The 20,338-nt window shown below is 50.2% G+C and overlaps 1 protein-coding gene across 2 annotated transcripts; it reads right to left on the bottom strand.

Annotated features, from left to right (window-relative positions):
- Positions 1-6,401: 6,401 nt before the first annotated feature.
- On the bottom strand, positions 6,402-19,131 carry CBX6 (chromobox 6). 2 transcript variants are annotated; one of them, XM_062620546.1, is made up of 5 exons: positions 18,981-19,131; positions 18,742-18,785; positions 18,486-18,551; positions 18,225-18,291; positions 6,402-10,229 (listed from the first exon to the last, which is right to left on the bottom strand). In XM_062620546.1, exons 1-5 carry the CDS (start codon positions 19,047-19,049, stop codon positions 9,312-9,314), a joined length of 1,164 nt encoding a protein of 387 aa, XP_062476530.1. In that variant the 5' UTR covers positions 19,050-19,131; the 3' UTR covers positions 6,402-9,311. The 2 variants fall into 2 exon arrangements, with proteins under 2 accessions (XP_062476530.1, XP_062476529.1); XM_062620545.1 differs by having other exon boundaries at positions 6,402-10,283; positions 18,981-19,130.
- Positions 19,132-20,338: the final 1,207 nt, after the last annotated feature.

Here is a 20,338-nt window from a genome sequence, read left to right as displayed (position 1 = left end):
GGCTGTGCCTAGGCACTATCCTTTCCCAGCTCCCAGAGTACCTCTTCAGCCCAAACCCTTCTGCTTTCCCTTTCAGATCTCACACCAACAGCCCTTTCCCACCACAAATCTTGCTGTAACCTTTTTATGCAGTTTCTATGGACTGGAGACTAACAGAGCAAATCTGGGGCTTTAATTACACACATTAATATTTCTTAGGTTAGTACACCATAAAGTGCACTTAGGCACGTGTTTTGGAGTTGGGAATAGCCTAAAGCATTTTTCAGCCACGAAGTGCTAGGTTGTGCTCAGATCCAATTTCATTTTTACAAGAAAAGGATGCAGGAGACACAAGGGAAAGCACTTTGGAGGAGCATGTTCAGGTTCTGCTTGCTACAGTTTTGCCTTTCCAAAGAGCTCCTTCTTCCCTCAGCATTACAGGAATTTCCCTCATGCTTTGTCAGACCTTCTCTGTGTGCAATAAAGTCTGAAATCCCAAATCAGAACAAGACCCACTGTGCTTGAGAATCGCAAAATCAACCAGGTTGGAAAAGACCTTTAAGATCATCAAGTCCAACCATTCCCCAGCAGTGCCAAGGCCACCAGTAGGCTGTGTCACTGAGGGCATCTATACAGTTCTTGAACACTTCCAGTGCTGGTGATTCCATCACTGCCCTGGGCAGCCTGTTCCAAAGCCCAAAGCCCGAGCACCCTTTGGGGAAGGAATTTTTCCTAATACCCAGTCTAAATCTTTGCTTGTGCAGCTTGAAGCTGTTACCTCTTGTCCCACCGCTTGTTACTTGGGAGAAGACACCAACACCCACCTCACTCCATCCTCCTTTCAGGCAGTTGTAGAGATCAGTAAGGTCCCCCTGAGCCTTCTCCAGACTAAACGCCCCCAGGTCCCTCAGCCATTCCCCATCACACTTGTGCTCCGGACCCTTCACAGCTCCATTGCTCTTCTCTGTACCTGCTCCAACACCTCAATGTCTCTCTTGTAGTGAGGGGCCCAATACTGAACACAGGATTCGAGGTTCAGCCTCACCAGTGCCCAGCACAGGGGGATGATCACTGCCCTGGCCCTGCTATTGCTGGTACAGGCCAGGATGCTGTTGGCCTTCTTTGCAGCCTGGGCACAAGCTGCTCATGTTCAGCTCCATCAGTCAGCACCTCCAGGTCCTTTTCCATGAGCAGCTTTCCAGCCACTCTTCCCCAAGCCTGGAGCACTGCATGGGGTTGCTGTGATTCAAGTGCAGGGCATGCCTCTTGGCCTTATTGAACCTCATACACAGATGGCCTTGGCCTATCAACCGAGCCTGTCCAGATACCTCTGCAGAGCCTTCCTACCCTTCAGCAGATTGACACTCCCACCTTACTTGAGTGCACCCTCAGTAAATTTGCAGATGACACCAATCCCCTCATCCAGATCACTAATGAAGATTAATGATCTTCACTGGCCCTAACACCGAGCCCTGAGAGACACCACCAGTGACCGATCTCCAACTAGATGTGAAACCACTCAAGAAGGTATTAAGCATTTCAGTATCTCATCTACCAGCTCCACAGGCCACTTCTTACACCCAGAGCAGGGCACAGCCCTACAAAGGAAACGAGGACTGTAGGGTTTGGAATGTAACAATTTATTGGGGGTTAATTTTTTTTTGTTTTTAATTTTTATCTCCCCATTTCTGGCATTGATACAATATTCAAGAGCAGCAGATAGAACAAAATGTACAAGAATACAAGAGTAATTAGCACAATCCCCACCCCCAAACCTGGAGCAAACCATTTTCTTGTGGGAAGCACCAGGAGAAGGGGTGATCCGATCACCCCTCCACTGGCTTTGCCTCCCACCCATCCGCTCTAGACAGAGTTTAGCCAGCTGGGAACTGGATTAAAAACAACAAAGAACAAAACCAGAAACCTGAACAAACACTATATTTAAAATGAAAATTTCAAGAAAAAAATAAGATATACAATTCATCCGTGCACAATCCTTAAATGCATTTTTTAAAAATAAAAAAAAATTACAAGATACATATTTAGGTTTATTTTAAATTAAAAAAAAATTTACCACCTTCACTCTGTATGCCAAAGTGAGGGGAAAGAGAGACAAATGGGTTGAACCAGAACCATATGCACTCTAGGAGTTAGGTCTGACCTTCTCTAAGAGAAAGGGGTAAGGCTCTGATGCTACCAAAACTCAAGCGCAGGCAGAACCTGAAGCACCCAAGTACCACAGAGCTCAGTGGGGTAACTCACCTGCTTCAAGTTCAGAATTTGCAGAAACCTGCAGGATTTAAGCCTAAGCTTGGCACTGGGGAAGGTGAAAGGAAGGAACAGACTAGGCAGACCCCTCTCCTCCACCACCAGTGGACAACTTTCTATGCAAAAAGAAAACAGGGGAACAAAAACATAATCCCAAAATAGAGAGTCCTCTATTCTTAAGGAGCACACAAGGCTTACCAGCAGGGAGAGGAGAGGGGAGGACAGCACACTAAGTTGATTAGCTTAGGGGAGGCGCAGGCACGACAACTTCTTCTAGGGGAAAAAAGTCATCTTAAAGAGTATTATTTTTTTTTTGCAGTTGCTCTGTTTGAGAACTTGACCTAAGATGATGTCCCCCTTTGCAGCTAGGGGGCTGGAAGCAGCAGCGTCCCTCCAGGACAGCTAAAGAGCACCTACCTGCTACTCTGCCAAGGGAAACCCTCAGCACCCCAGAAAGCAGGGTGCAGCCAGGGGGCTACTCAGGACCATGCAAGAACTCCGCCAGCCCAACAAGGCCCCAAAGCCCCACAAAGTGCTTTGATGCACCCAGCCATGCTCCTGCAGTTTAGTGCAAGCTCAAAGTGCTCAGCTGAACAAGAAAGGAAGTCAAGGACCAGAGCCCTGCGATGGGAATTAGCACTTCAGCTCCTTAGCCCAACCACGCCCCTCCCCTCCTGCCAGATATGTTTTCTGAGCTGCTGCTGAAGCTGGCATCACTCTGACTGCATCCAGCAGCTCTTCCATCACCTTACTTATTTCCTATGCTGCAGCATGGTGCTTTCTGTCCATTTCCCTGCTCCACCCAGCCTGGGAGTGCAGGGGGCATCCCCACTCTTGCACACCCAGCACAGCCCCCTGCCAGCATGCTTAGGTGGGTGCTTGGAGGAAGAGGGCCCAAAGCACAGCACTAACATGAGGCAAGGGGATTCTCACCACAAGAACTGTGCTTCTGGACAGCCCTGGAGACATTTTGTTTCCTACCACAGAGAAGCTGGAAGAAGAGCTGCCAGAGGCAGCCCAACACCATGGGGAGAGCAAAGTAATTACACACCTCCCTTCACTCCCAGACAGAGAAATTTAAAGGGAGAAAGAACGCAGGGCCCTGTGACATCCTTACAAACAAGGTGCAACACAAGGCACCTCAGAGGCACCACACACCACATGTGAAGCTGCTGGTGCCAACACTGCTGACCACACACAGATGGTGCAAACCCCACCATCCTGACACAGGGCAGCATCAAAAGGGGAGAGAAGTAGGGGATGGAAGGGCAAAGGTGAGGACAAAGATAGACTTCAACATCTCCTCCCATCTATACCCCCAAAAGGAAACGATACACATTGCACTCTGGGGAGGGACCTAGAAAATACAAGAAAGAAAATAAAGCCACCTTTTTTGCTCAACCCCGAAGCATCAATGAAGTGAAGATACTTCCTGGAGTTACCTGGGGAAGGAAGCACAGACAGGGAGACGGGGATTTCTGAAGCAATACTCGGCACTGCTCCAGTTCCATGCCAATGCCATGGGAGTCGGGCTGCCAGCACCCTCAGTAGGATGGTCCCCTCCAGCCCTTTGCACCAGGGAGATGGAGGCACAGGGCAGTGACACAGCTGGCAGAAAGGCCACGGCAAACAAAGGAACGGAACCCAGGAGGCACCAAATCCCCGGCCCCAAATTAACCTTCTTCAGAGCAGAGATTGGGAAGGCTGCACACAGGGTGGTGGGTGAGATGGGGAGGGAAGAGGGCAGGGTTTCTTTTATATTTCTATATTTCTATATAAAAAGTAAATAAGATCCCAGCTCTCGCACAATTATGGGCAATTGAAAAATGCAGCAAAAGCAAGCGACATTGGAGTAAAAAGATGCACCAGGCAAGGAGGAGAAGGTCTTTGAAAGTGGGGAAGGAGGCAAGAAGGGAAATAAGCACTTAGCCAGACACACACTCCAGGTTTGTTACACCTCCCTGGGAAGAAGGAGCTGATCCTGAGCAGCCCCACTAATGCCACAACCTGTGGTAGGCATAAGCATGGGGTCTCGGGACACCATCCTTCAGCATGACAACCTCTTTCTGCCAGGAGGTCCCTAGGAAAGCAATCTCCAAACACTGGGAGCTGCCAAAACCTCTTCTACAAAGAGGGTCTGGGAAAGGGAGTGAAATCCCTAGGAAGACTCAGTTCAGAGACAGCTCCTACCTGATAAAAAGCAGGATTGTAGGGTTCTTTTTTTTTTTTTGGCGTTTTTTCTTTATATCATAAAATTACCCTGGGAACTTCAGTAACCGGAGATGGAGAGAAAAAGCTCCCTCTCTCTTTTGAAAACAGAAATCAAGTAGCGGCTCACCACAGCTGGGTCTGCTCACCACACTATTTCTCTGTTTTCCATCCCAAAAGGAGTTTGCACCTCATTAGCTTCACACTTCCCCGGTCCTGCTCTGCTCAACGAGGAGAAAAAGAAAGCATTAGACAGGAGGCTGCTGCTCCAAGCTGAAAGCTGTGGGAAGCACTGACAGAGCTCAACGGGCAGAGAGAGGAAGTTCCCAAGAGCAGCCCAGGCTGTGGGAAGCATCGAGATACCCATTCACCTGCCACTGCAAAGCTGAGGGCACCAGAGAAGTCCAGACAAGAAAAGCTGTACTAGCATCCCCTGCCTGCTATGCTCTGTTCAGACACCAACATCTGGTAGCTTCCCTCCTCCCCAGAGTCATTCCCATGCACAAGATGAACATCCAGCAGAGATACCATGAATGGGGAAGCTCTGAATGAATGTGCAGGCAACTCTTCCCTGCCACTCTGCAGGAAGCCAGAGCAGAAGACAACAGCCCTTACTCAAACACAGTCCTGTCACGGTGTTCCTCTCCTCCTCTCAAAGCCTCCAGCAGTAGCTGGCCTCGAGAAGAGGCTCCAGAAGCACCTTCTGAGCACACAAGGCAGCTCTCTCATCTACCACTGAAGATCTGAACATTCTCAGAGATGGGATGCTGGACTACATACAGATGGGACTCGGTTCTCTGTCCTGATGTGATGAATCCTATACAGAAAAATGCCACTCCCCACCCAATGCTGGAAGAAGCCAAGAGACCCTATGAAGGGGAGGCACATCTGGTTCCCAGGAGATAAGCCCGCCATGGTTAATTTTGCTTGGATATGGGGGAGGGAAAAGCAAAGAGACAGTGGCTTGGCAGGAAAGGTACATGACAACCCCAAATCTTAGCAGCTTGCTGTGCATGCAAAGTTAAGTCAACTGTTTCCATGTTGGTGGCCTGATCCACGTTCTGGCAGAACACAACCAGCCATTTCTGAGGGCCGCCCGGCTGGAAAACCACTTGGAGACTACTTTAGCTCACAGGAGAGGTATGGGAGGGAAGGGAACTCACTCCAACACTTGGGAGGCAAGGACGGGAAGGGTTTGTAGACAGGGTTCCTCCAACATGCAACTTGCCTTTTCAGCTCAGAGATTGCTGCTTAGTCCCAGAATGTCCTTCCCTCCAGCTCAAGCAAGCCAAACACCATCCCAGACACACATGCTTCGATACTACAAAATACTCTTTTCTCTAAGGACCATCTCTATTACCACTACAGTTTGTGCAATCACTGCATTTATTAATCATTTTTAAACTCTCTCTCGCTCTCTCCCTGTAGAAATTTTTTTTAAACTTTTCTTTTTTTTTATGCAAAACTAATCATTTCACTTTTTCCACTCCATCATAAAATCTCCTCTAAAAACACGACAACAAGAGAACAAACATGGCACAGACACAGAGAATATTTCCCTGTTGTTTTTTTTCCTAGGGGTTATGGGGAAGGGAAGGGGATACTTTCAGATAAACTCCTCCCTCAATGAAATGCCCTTTTGAAAAGGCATGGATAGAACTTCCCCATCTCCGTTAAGGAGCAAGGGCAAAAATTCAGAAGGAGTGCAACCCATGTGAATACGAAGGTAGGTTAGTCAGCCTCAAGTGGCTCACCCACCTGAGGAGACTTGAGGCTGCTGTGTGTTCAAGTTAGCAAACTTCTAACTCAAACCCAGCATGGGATCCTCCTTTTGGATCCAGAGGTTCAGGGTTTGGTCCCCACCTGGTGACTCACCCAGGGAGATATTTGTCACACAAAAAATTGAGCCGTATCTGCAAGCCGGATCATACTCCTTTCTTCCTTCACAAAGAGGATCTACTGCACAGGTTCCTCTGCTACAAGTCCCCTCATCTCCTTACCACAGGAAGAGGGTCCTCACGGGGTATTCCTACAATGACCCACTATTTTGCTCTTCACAGACAGTCCCTTTGCTTATCACTCTGAAGAAAGGCAAAACCCCTTCGATTAAGCAATTCCTGTCCCCTGCCCCCAAAGAACACCATACAAGAGACACTGGGGAAAAGAATCCTGCCAAGCAAACACATCTTGGCCAAAACACATCAAGAGTTTCCTATTAAAGTTCCCTTTTATCTCCCACTTAAATGCTTTTTTTTTCCCAGAACCTCAATACCACAAAACAAAGCACATCACATACACACTAAACAGCAACTCAACAACCTAAAGTGACTGGCCAGTTTGCATCCACCCCACAAAGCTCCTCTTATCTCACAGCCACAGGAGAGTTCTAGTTGAGAAGGGAAGGGGGGAAAAAGAGAAGAATCTCCTTGCTAGTTCCCTAGCTTTATTTTCCTAGCTTTTCCCATGCCTACAAACTGCTCATCTTTGAGGCTGCAGTCAAATGGATAGGCTATGCTAAAATAAGGGATCCCCGGGTGTGCCAGGCACAGGAAAGATGCAAAAAACCCCAAATCAAGACACGAAAAATACAGGCAGGTATTAATACAGACACACACACAAGTCCAACAAGTTATAGGAAGCCTTAGGCTTGATGAATGGATCGGGGAAGTCTTTCTCCCTGCCCCTAGCTTCAACTGTGAATGCAACTGCATCCCAAGAGTCCACTGAGCTCTTTAACCAAGGAAAGAAAAAGAAAGAGGTGCGCAAAGGGTGGTGCTAACAGCACCTGGAATCCCCCTCGGACTGTCTGCGCAGACACCCAACTGCAAGTGGCACAAATTCACCCTGCCCCATGGCTTTGAATGCCACTGGCCGCAAGGCAGGAGGAGCCTGTGGGGAGAGCAGCATTACACCAACCCAGGCACTGGAGGCAGGGAAAAGACAAGCTCTGGGCACAGAAGCCCTATATTAAGGTCAGAAGCTGGTCTGTCCCTCTACCACGCCATCACTGCCTCTTGGGCAAACATGTATTACTTCTCTCCCACAGACTGCCTCCCTTCTATCCTCAGACCGCTGGAACCACAAAATCACTACTCCACACAAAAGCACTCCTCAGAGCCAGCAGCCCACAAGCATCTTTGTATAGAAGCACCAGAGGGGCTAATTCCACTCGTGTTCACCCACCCAGGGCAGATCCTTAAGTAGGTGAGCCCTGGCATGGGGAAGTTTTTCCACCCTTTTCACCTCTGCAGCAAGTTACGTAGAAGTGACACCCCTTTGCCCCTTCCCAAATACCAGGGACAGGGCTGAGAGGGTGAGGCTCTCCCACCAACGGATCAGCACCTCTTTCCCTTGCCCCTACAGGCTGAGTCCTGTGCAAATAGGGGGAGAAGGGAGAGCAAGGAAACGGTATCTTGCCATGAAGTTTAGGACCCACACAGAAACAGAACAAGTCAGAAAGGGGAGGCAAAGAGAGAGCTTATTCTGGATGTGAACAAAGGTGGTCAGGGGGAGAGTAAGCTATGATCTTGCTCACTCCTACTTGCTGGGGCAAAGAGAAGGAATTTCTAGATCAGTTCACAGCTCCGGGGGAAGAGATCAAGCGCACATGCATACAATGTGAGAGAGTTATTTCTTATTAGCACCTTTGGTTGACAGTTGTAAGGGCTATTTCAGATACTTGGAAACAGAGGGGAACCCTCTTCCAGGCCATCCACCACAGGGGAGAGCAGAGGAGACGAAAGGAAGCAGGAAAAGCAAGCAATCTGCCTTAGCATCCATCCCTCCCTCCTTCTGAAGGAGCTGGGGGGAAGCTTATGTGCAAGGAGGGAGACCAGTCTCTCCCAGCTGGGGCAGCATCATACTGTTGGTGTATCTTCCCCCAGACTGAAGGTTGGATGCCCAGCCCACTCCCACCACAGAAAGGCTAGGGAAGGACATTTCATGCTCTTTCCCTCAAGCAAGTGCAAGTAATGAACACCAGCAGGAAGATCTGGGCCAGAATCAGACTCTCCTTTCCTTTCCTTTCCCCTGCAAAGCTGAGCAAGTTGGAAGATAAAGAGGAGGGACCAGGGCATCTGAAAGTGCCCATACAACTGCCAAGGTAGCACCAATAGTCAAAGGAAAGGGGAAGCCGATATGGGGTGTACGCTGCATTGGGCACCCCCACCATCCCAGCTTCGTCTCAAGCACCTTCCAGGAATGATGCTTCACCTGCCCCTCTTCCCCTCACTCTGGGGGCATCTGGGTCAGGAACTACCATGAGGATAGCAGAGGAGAGGGCAGATGCAGACCAAGAGGGGGAAAGATGGCAGGATCGGTGTCATGGCAAGGGGATACACAGGAATGGAAGAGACTGCATGCACATTATGGGAGAAGGCTTGGGGGGCATGGGCAAAGGCTCCAATCCTCTTATATCCTCCCCTCAAGGGTCTGGAGCTCCTCTTCAGTTTTTGTCAGTGATGGAAGGGGAAGGAGGAGGTAGAGCACCTTCCCCACCACACCCACAGGCACACAGACACATGCTCACCCATCCCTCATCCCCAAAGGCTCCACCGCCCATTGGACAACACCACATTCAAGGACAAACAACCACTCCCCAGCCCCACCATGACCCTCCCTGCTTCCTCCCAGCAGCAGTGACACCCAGGAACAGTGGGTGCCCCCAACTCCTCACCACTGACACGCTCCAGCCTCCAGGCAAGAGGGAGTGGGCAGGGGGAGAGGAGGAGGAAGGGTGGCAGTGAGGGCAGAGGGACAGCCAAGGGGAGAAGGAGAGAACTGAGGACAGCCATTTGCACCACAACTTCTCGCAGTAGAGCTCCCCCCACACAACTGGAGTGGGGGGACCTGGCTGCTCACTTGCTGCCTCCTCCACCACCACCTGCCGCCACCTTCTCAAAATCCTCTGCGTTGCAGAACTCCTTGATGGTGACGGTGAGGAGGTTGCTGGTGACATCTGTGACCACCACGTTAGAGCAAGGGGACATCTCAGGACGCCAGTCGCCGGTTTCCTGCTCTGGGTCGGAAGAAGAGAGGGATAAAGAGGGCGTCTGCCCCCCACCACAGCCTCCTGGGGGAGAACGCTTGCTGGTGGCAGCTGACTCAGGTGGGATTGAGAGGTCAAGGACCTCTGACTCACGCCAGTCGGGAATGGCTGGGCTGAGGGTCTCGGGAAGCAGCTTTGGAGGGGAATCATCTGGGTCAGAGGAGGAGTGGGGGGCTGGTGACGGGCAGCCGGAGGAGCTGGAGCTGGGGGCATCATAGGGAGTGGAACCCATAATGAGCCCACAGGAGGCCGCCTGGGAACTTTCAGCCTCCCCTTTGCCCTCCAGAGAGGGGGCAGGTGCAGTGGACGGTTTATTGTAGAGTGAAAAGGAGCCGAACTTCATGTGGCGGATCTGGGTGCGAAGAACGCTCTCGCTGAACTTTTTGCTCTTGCCAATGACACGGTTTCGGGAGGGGATCTTGGGCCGAGCCAGGCCCCCGGCACCGTTGGCTGGTTTCCCACCTTTGTCAATGACTTTGAGGTTGAGGATGATGCGGCTGCGCTTGGGCTCGCGAGGTTTCACCTTGCGGTTGATGATGCGGACGGTCTCCGAGAAGGGCGAGACGGGAGGACGGATGCCAGCCCCCCCCGCCATGCTCCCACTGTTCTGGGGGTCCGGACGGGGCAGAGGACGCCGGGACATGCGGTGGCATCGCCGGATGTCTTTCTTGAGCCGGTGCACCGCAGCACTGGAGTGGAGCTTGGGAGAGGAGGTGCTAGAACCAGGCTTGACAGAAAAGTGTACATCCCCAATGTGGAGGGCCTCTGCTTGGGCCCGAGCCTGCGGTGGTGGGGAGAGAGAAAACAAAACAGGGTCAGAGAGGCAGCCTATGAGCAGCCAAATCTCAAATCAGGCATTTCTCACCTCAGCAATGCCATGGCACATTTATACCCACATTAATGACAAAACCACATACGCACCTCTGGACTATTGATGGCTATGGAACAGTCCCCCTACAAGCAGGAAGTACTGTCTGCATCCTTTCTGAGTAGCTAATTTCTCCCTAGGCTGTGCCCCTGTTGACATGTGTTTTCCACAAGAGGAAACTGCCACCCTCCAGCCGTGTTTCAGGGTTACAGTTAATAGTTTCCAAGGTCCTCCTCAGTCATCATCAGGCAACATGCACAACCCTCCACTGTCAGCCAAATAACTAAGTGTCCTCCTAAGCATTGGGACTGTTAGTGTTGGGTTAGCATCCAAAAATCACATACTAGTCCCAAGACAGGGGACAGTACCAAGTCCTCTACAAAATAAGTAGAAGAGGAAGAGGAACGCATCCAGTTTGCTCTTCCCCTTCCACAACCAGACTCATTTACTCTACAAAGCATGGCAGACAGGGGCCTTGAGGAGCACAGATGGAGGCAGGTGAGGGTGGTTTGACAGAGCTATCTTAGCTAAACACAAGAAAAGCAGAGATCCAAAGCTTAACTTCAACTAGAGATCACAAGCAGGCGTTTATCCTCACTCTGCTGTGGAAGCGAGGTATAGACAGTATTTAAAACAAAGCAGCTAGAATTCAAGTCAAGTTTAACTGCATCTCCAAAGAGGCTGCTTTGTCCTTTTGACCACCACACTCACTTGAAACCTACTAATAAAACAGAGCAGGAACAGCACCCGTTCAACTGCTCAGTGCCTGTCTTTCCCAAAAGCCAGGGCAGGGGAACAAGACTTTTAAGCAATTCTCGTGCTTGGAGACAGTGCCAAAACCTGCCCTGATTCACGGACCAGATGGGAATGTTTTCTGGCAGCAGAAACAACAGTTTCATTGGTAAGCTGAGGCAGTATGACCTGAAGACCCTGTGGGCATGGAAACCCAGAGCATGTTCTTACATCACACCTTGTCAGAGCACAGTTGCTCAGCCTCCCAACTGCACCTCGCTCCTTGCCCAAACCATCCCCTTCCTTAATTCCTGCCTGCGACCACTGTAAGCCCCCTCCAATCGCCCATGCAGCAAGCAGCTTCCCCCACCTCGTGGGCACGACAAGAACTGCAATGCTATAGACAACAGCTGCTTTTCTTCCCCAACTTTTCCATCCCGTTGCCCCCTAGCAAACGCCAAGATCGGGATGGCTTCTTGCCAGCCAAGAGCTTAAGCACTCCAACACCATCTCCTTTGTCACCCTGCAGCCTGTGCCTCAAACCAGAGAAACGCCTGGGGAAAAAAATGTGTGTGTAAAGGCAGGGATCTAACACATCTAAGCGAGGGGCCCAGGCCGGCTCTTGCACAATAAGCTCAAAGCCCTAGACACCCCCACAGCTTTGCTGCCACCCAGTGCCCCTCTTCTTCCACCGAAATCCCCATGGGAACCACAGAAGATCCTGAGCAAGCAGAAAACAAAAGTGAAGAAATTTTGTTCCCCCCTGGCTAATGCTGGACGATCATGCCCTTCAGTACTATTTGTATCCTGTCTTTAAAAGGACTGCAAAGATGAGGCTTGCTTCCCCAGCTGTACGTGAAAATGCAGACTGAAGGCTCATTTGAACCAGGTGCTATAGACTTTTTATTAGCTGACTGACAAAGAAACAGGGATGAATAACACAATGCCAAGGCAGGCACAGATGCTCTCCATATTAACCCTAGGCTGTACAGGGTGCTGTTTCACCTAGCTAGAGGGAAGTGTCCCCAGGGCAGACAAACCCCAGCATGCCCTGCTGTAGCAGGAAGCATCCCAGTTTTCAGCTAGTTTCTCTTTGCTCAGCCTTGTACATTATTCCATGCCCAAAACTTCTCAGAAAATGAACACAGTTCTTGTCCCAGATGTCCTACATGCTGGAGCACAGCAGCAGCACGAGACAAACTCCCTGCACCACATTATCAACTACCCCATCTCAATGTTCCACAATTTAGAGACCCCAGAGATCCCATGAGGAGATGACAGGAACAGAGAGATACACATCTAGGGCTCTGCTTGCTCTTCTCTTCACAGGTCCCTCTGAAGCAGATGGCAGACACCAGGCTAAGCTACAGTTTGCTTTCTGACATTACATACCAGCACAGCCTGGATTAACAACTTCATTCTTCCTTTCCACTCCTTGCCCATCACAGCCAGTCCTAGCACTGCTGCTCTCATGCTTTGGGCTTCTTGCCAGTTTACCACTGCTCAGCTGAGAGGAAGCGCGACATTATGTCCCAGTCCAAAATGCAAGACAGAGGAGTCAGGCAGAGGGTACTGAAGGACAGATACAGCAGTAAAAAAATCCCTGGTCCACAGCCTCAGCAGGTAGACACAGGCATCTTTCAGGGCCCTTCCTGCCACCAACACCACACATCTTGATAAATTCCCTTCCCCAAAAATCACACATTGGAGTGAGTTCTGCCCTCTCTGTGCCACTTTGCTCTGAGTCTATTTGCTGCCTTACCCACAGCACTGCCTTACATCACCCATGTGAGAAAGGAGGCAGCCTCCCCCAAGCCAGGGGGAAGCAGTAACAAACACCCACAGTTGCCTTATACACCTCAAAATTCCTCAGCACAGCTTCCCATCAACCACGTTAAATGAAAAGGGATAATGCTGGGATGGTCACTACCCAGCCACTTCTATAGTCCTGCTGATTTTTCCTTCCCCAGCCTGTGCGCATTTATCAGCTCCTGTCCTGTTTTGACAGGGAGACCCGTCTTGGGTGTTGCGCTTACACAGCAGCTAGCACAGAGCCCTGCTAAGGCTTTTCCAGTGTGCCAGAACCACTAGGTCTCCCTTACTTGCTATGTGTCTGTGTTTCCAGTTACTTCCTCAAGCTGAAGCCATTTCTAACTCCTATTTCAGCTCTCTGCATTTATTAAATTCCAGTTTCAGTAGTCTCCAGGTAGACTATGTGCAGCATCAACCTCTTTAGCCAGATTACTGAGAGAGGGTAAGCTGGCACTCAACAGTTCTCCCCTGGAGCAACACTGCTATCCCCCAGTGACCAGCTTTAGGGCAAGCTCCAAAGAACAATATGCAAATATTCAGCTTACCTTGAGCTTGTTTTTCCAGGTAAGGTTTCAAGAAAAATAGTATCAGTTCCTTTATCTAAAACCAGCCTCCAGAGCCTTCTCACTTGTGAAGCTCAGTATTCCTACCACAGGATCAGGTTTATTCAGGCATCAACTATACAAGCTCAGGTCTCTTCCCTGACGAAGACAGCACATTTTCTGGGCTCTCCTTCTCCCACTTTCAACTTCACATTAAATAACTTGCTACCTCTGGTTTGGAAGAGACTCAGCATTCAGTTTTATCTGTTGGAAACGCACTTTTCCCTGCTACAGATCCATTATTTTGTCACACTCATGAGACATATGTGCATAAGGTCTTTGAAAAACAAACCCATTTAATCCTTTCAGCTGTTTCACTACAGTTTGCTATTTAACTCAGAAGTTTTCCAAATGGAAACTAGCTCTCTGTGGTTTGCAGCTTTCACCTGCAGGATTTGCTCACTGCTGGAGAAGTACTCAGCATGTATACAAAGTAATTCACTCTCTGCTTACAGCTCAGCCTACATCAGGATGCAGCTTTTGGAGGCTTGCTGCAGTGCTCCATTATAGGAGCATGTCAATTGCTAGGACTGCTGCCCTTCCCCCTCTTCCCTTTTGGGATACATATCACCTTTATTTAGCCTGTACAGCTCTCCCTCATTGCCCCTGGGAACTGGTATATCTCCCCCGTTCCATACTATTTCTGAATAAGTGTCCCTTGAGGCACAGCAAGCATATTTGTTCATTCATTCCCTTAACGCACTGAGGCACACGGGCACGTACATGGACATGTGCTTAGAAAAGCCTCTGCTACCTGAGTTGTATCAAAAACTCTGCAATTTGGAAGGAGAAAAAAACAAGACAAAAAAAAAATCCTTGTAAGGCAATGGATTTCTAGTTAATTATTTCAAAATCAAGCCATTTCCAGTAGTGCTGCTGCACCACGGTAGCACGACTCTCTCATAAATTACTGGTTCTGCTTTGTCCTTTATTCTCTATCTACATTCCCACAGTCCTTGCTCCAAAAGCTCTTCTTTCCCCTTTTTGGCTGCCATTCGTCCTTTTTATCACCCCCTTTCTTCTGCAGTCTTCCAAGCGAGAAGGCAACAGCAAGCCAGTTCATAGCATGGTTCTCCCAAGCAACACTGCCATAAACTAAGTTTCCCTACTGGATGGGGAACAAAATACTACAAAGGGGAATGGTCTGTTTTCAAACCACTTGGGGATAATTTACGAACAGGGAGGAGATCAAAAGAAACCCAACTCCCAACTTTAGAGTTCAAGGAAGGGCAAAGTGACAGAACACCATGCTGCTTGTCCCCTTCTTCCCCCCCTCCCATTAGGGCTCTGCTTTACTCGCCCTTACTTCTCCCTGCCCATTAACCTTCTCCAGTCTTTTCACCTTAGTATTTACAGCCATCCCAAGCAGGGGTCTTTGCTAGCCACCCACAGAGCTTGCAGCGGTCTGTCTCTTAACAGCGCTTGCTAGACTTTATTAGATTAGTTGGCAACTTCTGCATTCCACACAGCAGAGTGCCGAGGGAAAAGCAACATAAAAAGAGCAAACTGAGCAGAGGAAAGAGAGGAAAAGCACTAAAGCATGTGCTGTGACTCTTCCTAACCTCACACCAGCTTCCACTCTGACCTGCAGCTGAAGAGCCTGTCCTCAAGGATAACTTCAGCTGGACACCTAAGTAGTAAGGTAAGAGCCTTAAGCCAGAGCTACCCATTTCAGACCAAGGACTCAGCTTCCCATACACTCAGCACAATGCTTATGACATACGAGCAACCTCCCAAGAATTACAACCTCCTGCCAAGCTTGATCTCAGCTGTGGGAAAGTTTGCCCCAGTATGAAGAGGATAAAGACCCATTTCCTACCCAAAACTTTGGAGGGGTCACTTTCAACAATGGCCATCTTGATAGCGATGTTACAAAGCCTGGGCTGTAATCTCCCTTTGCAGTCTGATGGAAAGGGCAAATGTTAGACAGCTCTCAGCAACAGGAGCCTGGCTTACAAAGGCAGCAGGTGGCCAAAGATGCAGCCTTTCAAAGCTTCTCCAAAGGCATGAGGCACTAACCTGCTGGAATGCTTTCTGAAAATTCCCCTGGGTGCCTATCCACAGCTTTTGAGAACTAATCCTAGGATAAACCTAGCCCCAACTGCAAACTAAATCACCCTCACAAGCCAGCGGACAGAGTGGTGTATCGGACCACGTATTTCAATGCCTTACTAGTGGCTCGGAAGCCCAAGTTTAAGCACTGATACACCTGAAAAATCCTAGCAAGCCACTGAGTCGAGGGCAAACTAGTCTACCAAAACAGTCCTAGGTCAGACTCCTGCTTAAACATCGCTGCACCCAGGCCTAATCTGTTAACAGATCAAAAAGAATATTGTTCTAACTGCCAACTCCAAAGACTCCCTCTGGGATGCAAGAATCAGATTTCTTCCCCTGCTTCTGAAACGCTCACTGGCACGAGAATCTGCAGTTAGAATAACCAAAAGCATCATTAGCAATGTGCAAGGCAGAATCAAACCCCACTCCTCTCTCAGCAGCACTGGTGCTGCAGGGTAGCAGAGGTCAAACGTGCATCTTTGGCACCTCAGAAGAACTGACAGGGAGATGCACACGATGCAAACTATCCTGGTGGTCTCTGTCCTGTTTCTGGCCCTACCTGTGTTGCCAATGGCCTGCCTGAACAGAGCTCAGACAAGTTCAGATAGGGCTGGTTAGCCTGAGATAGAATTACTTCTTGCTGGCTGGCCTGGGGTGTTATTTTTAGGGTAGGACACAAAGTCACAGAAAATCAGCAAGTCAGAGAGCACAAATGGGTTCACCAGCTCCATTTCCCAGAGCTGCCCTGCCAGCTTTTCCCACAATGTGGCACCAGCCTTCAGGAGAGCTCATCTCACTTGCTGTCGCGATCCATCTTCTATAAAGTACGGAGCCAGCACTGCAAACCTACAGGTTTTCAGCTGTGTTTGAGAAGCTGGTAGAAGGAAGATGTGCCACAGAAACGTGTCAGGGGTGTGATTCAAAGGATGCTGTTGAATCATTTGTGTTCCAAGTTTAGGTTTTTTTTTTTTTAAAGGGCAAGAGGAGAAGAGGAGGAATGAGTGGGTTTTATTTTTGAGTTTGGAGGTTGGTTTGGGGTTTTTAAATGACTGAAAAATTGGGAATGGATTTTGCCGCATCATATTCAGAAACAAAAGAAACTGATTACACACAGTAAAGTTAAAAGCACAGCATAAACACTTCTCTATCACTCTGAACCATGTCAAGTGTTACAAATACCAGTATTTTTTAATTCAAGCAGAGAACCATTTTAAGCTGGTGGTTCCCCTTTAAGCATTCCTCTGCATTGTTGGAAACCTAAACACAAGGGTTTCATTTAATGCATGACTGCCAGAAAGCGAAAACCAAACTAGTCTAGTTTCTCTGAATAAAGCATAAGAGGTAGCATGTATCAGTCACGTCTGTAGCTCTCAGTCTGCAGATACAGAAAACTGTTACCAGAAAAAGAGGCGATGAGGGAGAAGGACAGTTCCATCAGAAGGACTCTCAGGATAATCAGAGTCCCCTGGGGCATCAGGGGAATATGCCTGCTCCTGCATTTCTTCTGTGTGCTTCATTATGTCCTCTTAAAGCAGATAAGAGGTGACACCCTACTCCTTTCTGCTCTTTCTGGTGCTCATACAGTTAAAGTGCTTCACTGACTTGAGTAAAGCTCCTATCACTGCCAGGCAAAGAAAGTATTAACCTGTTTCTCAGATGGGGAAACATACACAACGGCTAAATGACTTGCCCAAAGCCATAGGATGACTTAGTGATAGTGATGCCTTACCACAGGGTCCACCCTAGCTGTTCCAGGGCTTTACACCAGATCAAAACCAAGACAGCTATGAACTCGCTCATCTGTCTTAATAATACAAAGGTGTGTTGTTTCTACATTCATTTGAAATCTGATATTGACACAGTTGGAGACGAAAGGTGAAGAGGAGAGCAAAGCAAGGAGTTTGTAAGCTAATAAATTCACAGAGCTCTCACAGCAGTCATGCAGCTACCGCATTTCTTAATTAAAATAAGTAAAAAAATTGGGGGGGGGGGGGGGGGCGGCTGCACTAAGGACCACCTTCCTCGTTCCTCACTGTCAGCAAGCAGAGATGCTACGACAGCTTCTTACAGAGATGCTGGGTCTATCAGATGGGAACTGGCAACTTCAGCCACTATCCTATGCACTCCTCCCCCCACAACACCCACCCCACCCCCCCAGAAAAAAGGCAAAACAAGCCTGTAGTTTACAGATCAAAACATGAACCGTTCATGAAACTCCCACAGAGCACCTACATCCTGAAACATAACCAGAGGAGCACAAGTGGCAGCAGGATTCCCGCCACAGCTGCCCAATTGCTCAGCATGCTGCTAAGTTGCAGGGCCTGAGCTGGCTGGAAGAGGCTGCTGAAGGAAGAGGGAACAAGGCTGGCTAGCTCTCCACTGCGGCAGCAGAAGGCCGTAAAGAGAGAAAGGATATTGGAAAAAGAGATCGCAGCCTCACTGTACACATCCACATGTGCCGACTCTCCTTCTGGGGCACTCATTGCATGCACACACGCTCTCCCCTCCACCCGCTTTCCCATCACGTAGCCCCCACATCCCCCAAGCCAAGCAGCGGGCACAAGTCACTCGAAAGTCCAGCTCTTCCAAGGGCACACACTAGCGAGGTTTGAGAAGCATTTAGCTAGGCCTAAGTTACTTAAATAAGAGTTACCTTCAGCAGAAAAGTTTTAGGCTTAGGTCCTCTCTTCTTAGGCCCGTACAGCTCACGCTCTCGTTCCCTTGAGGGAGTCAAATTTGTCAAGAAGTTAAAACTTTTCTCAAAAGGAGAAACAGTATACAAGTTAAAAAAGAAAAAAAAATTAAAAAAAAAGGGTAAAAAAAAAGAAAAAGAGAAGGCTGAACAGCCTCTCCCACTCCCACCCAAACCAAAGCTGCTGCAGCCCCCAGCTGGGGTGGGGGAATGAGCACTCACTTCTGTTCGAAGGCAGCGATGAGCCGGGAATCCAGGATGTTCTCCTCGGGCTCCCAGGTGCTGTACCTGCCGGGCCACGGGCGACAGGGCAGGGACACACACAAGCGAAGGGGTTAGTGCACCAACCTCCACACAGAGCCCCCCACCATCCCCATCCCATCCCGCTTCATCCCTCCCCGAGCCGGCCCCGCCGCCCCGGGGTCGGCCCCCACAGGGCGGCGCGGGCGGGAGGCCCCCCCCCTCGGGATGCACTCACTTGATGGCCCATCCTTTCCATTTCACCAGGTACTCGATGCGCCCCTGCAACGCACACAGAGAGAGAAGATGAGGGAAGGGGGTGTGGGGTTGGGGGAAGTGGGGGGGGTGTGCGTGTGTGTGGGGGGTGAGGCGGGGGCTCGGCAGGCGGGCGAGCGGCGCGGCCGAGGCCCTACAGCGAGGAGCAGGGGATGCCCCGCAGCCGCTCCCCTCATACCCCGAGGCCGGTGAGCCCCTCACCTTTCGGATGCGCCGCTTGATGATGGACTCGGCGGCGAAGACGCGCTCCCCCACTGCAGACAGCTCCATCTTGCTCCTCTCAGCGGCGGCGGCGGCGGCGCCCACAGCCCATAATAATCCCGCCTGCCCGCCCGCGCCGCCCCGCCCCCTGCCTGCCGCCCCGCCCCCCTCGTGCCGCCGCCGGCTCGCGCACGCCCGCGCGCCCCCTCCCGCCGCGGCCGCGCGTGACCCTCCCCCCTCCCCTCCCCTCCCGCTCCGCGGGGCGGTTGCTAAGGGAAGGGGGTCGCGCGCAGGCGCCGGCCGTTAAAGGGGCCGCGCGGCGGGCGGTGTGAGGGAGGGGGCTTCGCCATTTCCCTCTGTGAGGGGGGTACCCGTTATCCCAGCCCCGGCGGGCCGCGGGGAGGGAAGCCCAGCCCTCCCGGGCAGACCCTCGGCATGGCGGCTGTGGTGCCTCAGCCCCTTCCCGCCTAAACACGGCCTTTCTTTTCCACTTAAAATAATGGCGGCTGCTTCCTCCTCCACAGGCAGATTCACCGTCACCCACCCTAAAGTGCCTACCAGGGCAACAACTAGCAGTAAATGCACTTAGATCCCTTTTGGTTTTCCCTTTTGGCTGGCGCTTGTGTGTGTTCTCATTTCGGAGCCAGTATAAGGTCCTGCAAGGTAAACGGGCCAAGCATGCAACATAAACCTTAAAGAATATATAGAAAAATGTTAAGTCATTTAGAGGAATTCCCTGCCCCAAGTGTCACTGCAAAACCCTGTTTAATTTGCAGAAACAAACCTCAGTCTAAACTCATTCTCTGTGATTCAAAATGGAAGCTCTTGGTCTTGTAACTGTCTTCACGTGGAGCTTGTGGTCCTCTGGCTACCTGGAAGTACCAGCTGCCACAGCAAAACAGCATGTTCCCCTGCTTTAGTTCCATTTTTGGGGTGAGGAGGGTGTGTATTTCAGAATGGTACCCTCTGGAGAAAGGGGGAGCTGTGGTGAGGGCAATTTGCTATTGCTGCTCTTCCTCAGGCTTTGTTAGCCCTTTCTCCATCCACCTCCCCTTTCCCTTTCCACCTCTGGCTCCGAAGTACCACCCAGAAGGATAGTATTCTGGAAAATATCCTGTATTTATCAGTAGGAGCAGGGATGGGTATCCCAAGATCAAGGCAGTGAGGAGAACAAGGGTTTTCCTCACTGCTTGTGATTCTGGCAAGTTCTGTCATAGTGGTTTGTTCTTCTTCATCTTGGCAGTTGAAATGTTGCAGCCACCACCAGCTCTCTGACCAGAGAAGAGTGACTCAAGAGGAGACATGCTCCCCACTGCCCCGTCCTCCTTTGAAGGCTGACAGAGACAACAGACAGACAG

The sequence above is a fragment of the Pezoporus occidentalis genome, unplaced genomic scaffold (genome assembly GCF_034315485.1).
Source record: "Pezoporus occidentalis ecotype Australia unplaced genomic scaffold, CSIRO_AGI_Poc_V1 ctg221, whole genome shotgun sequence".
NCBI classification, from domain to species: domain Eukaryota; kingdom Metazoa; phylum Chordata; class Aves; order Psittaciformes; family Psittacidae; genus Pezoporus; species Pezoporus occidentalis.
This window is presented reverse-complemented; position numbering and strand designations above follow the sequence as displayed.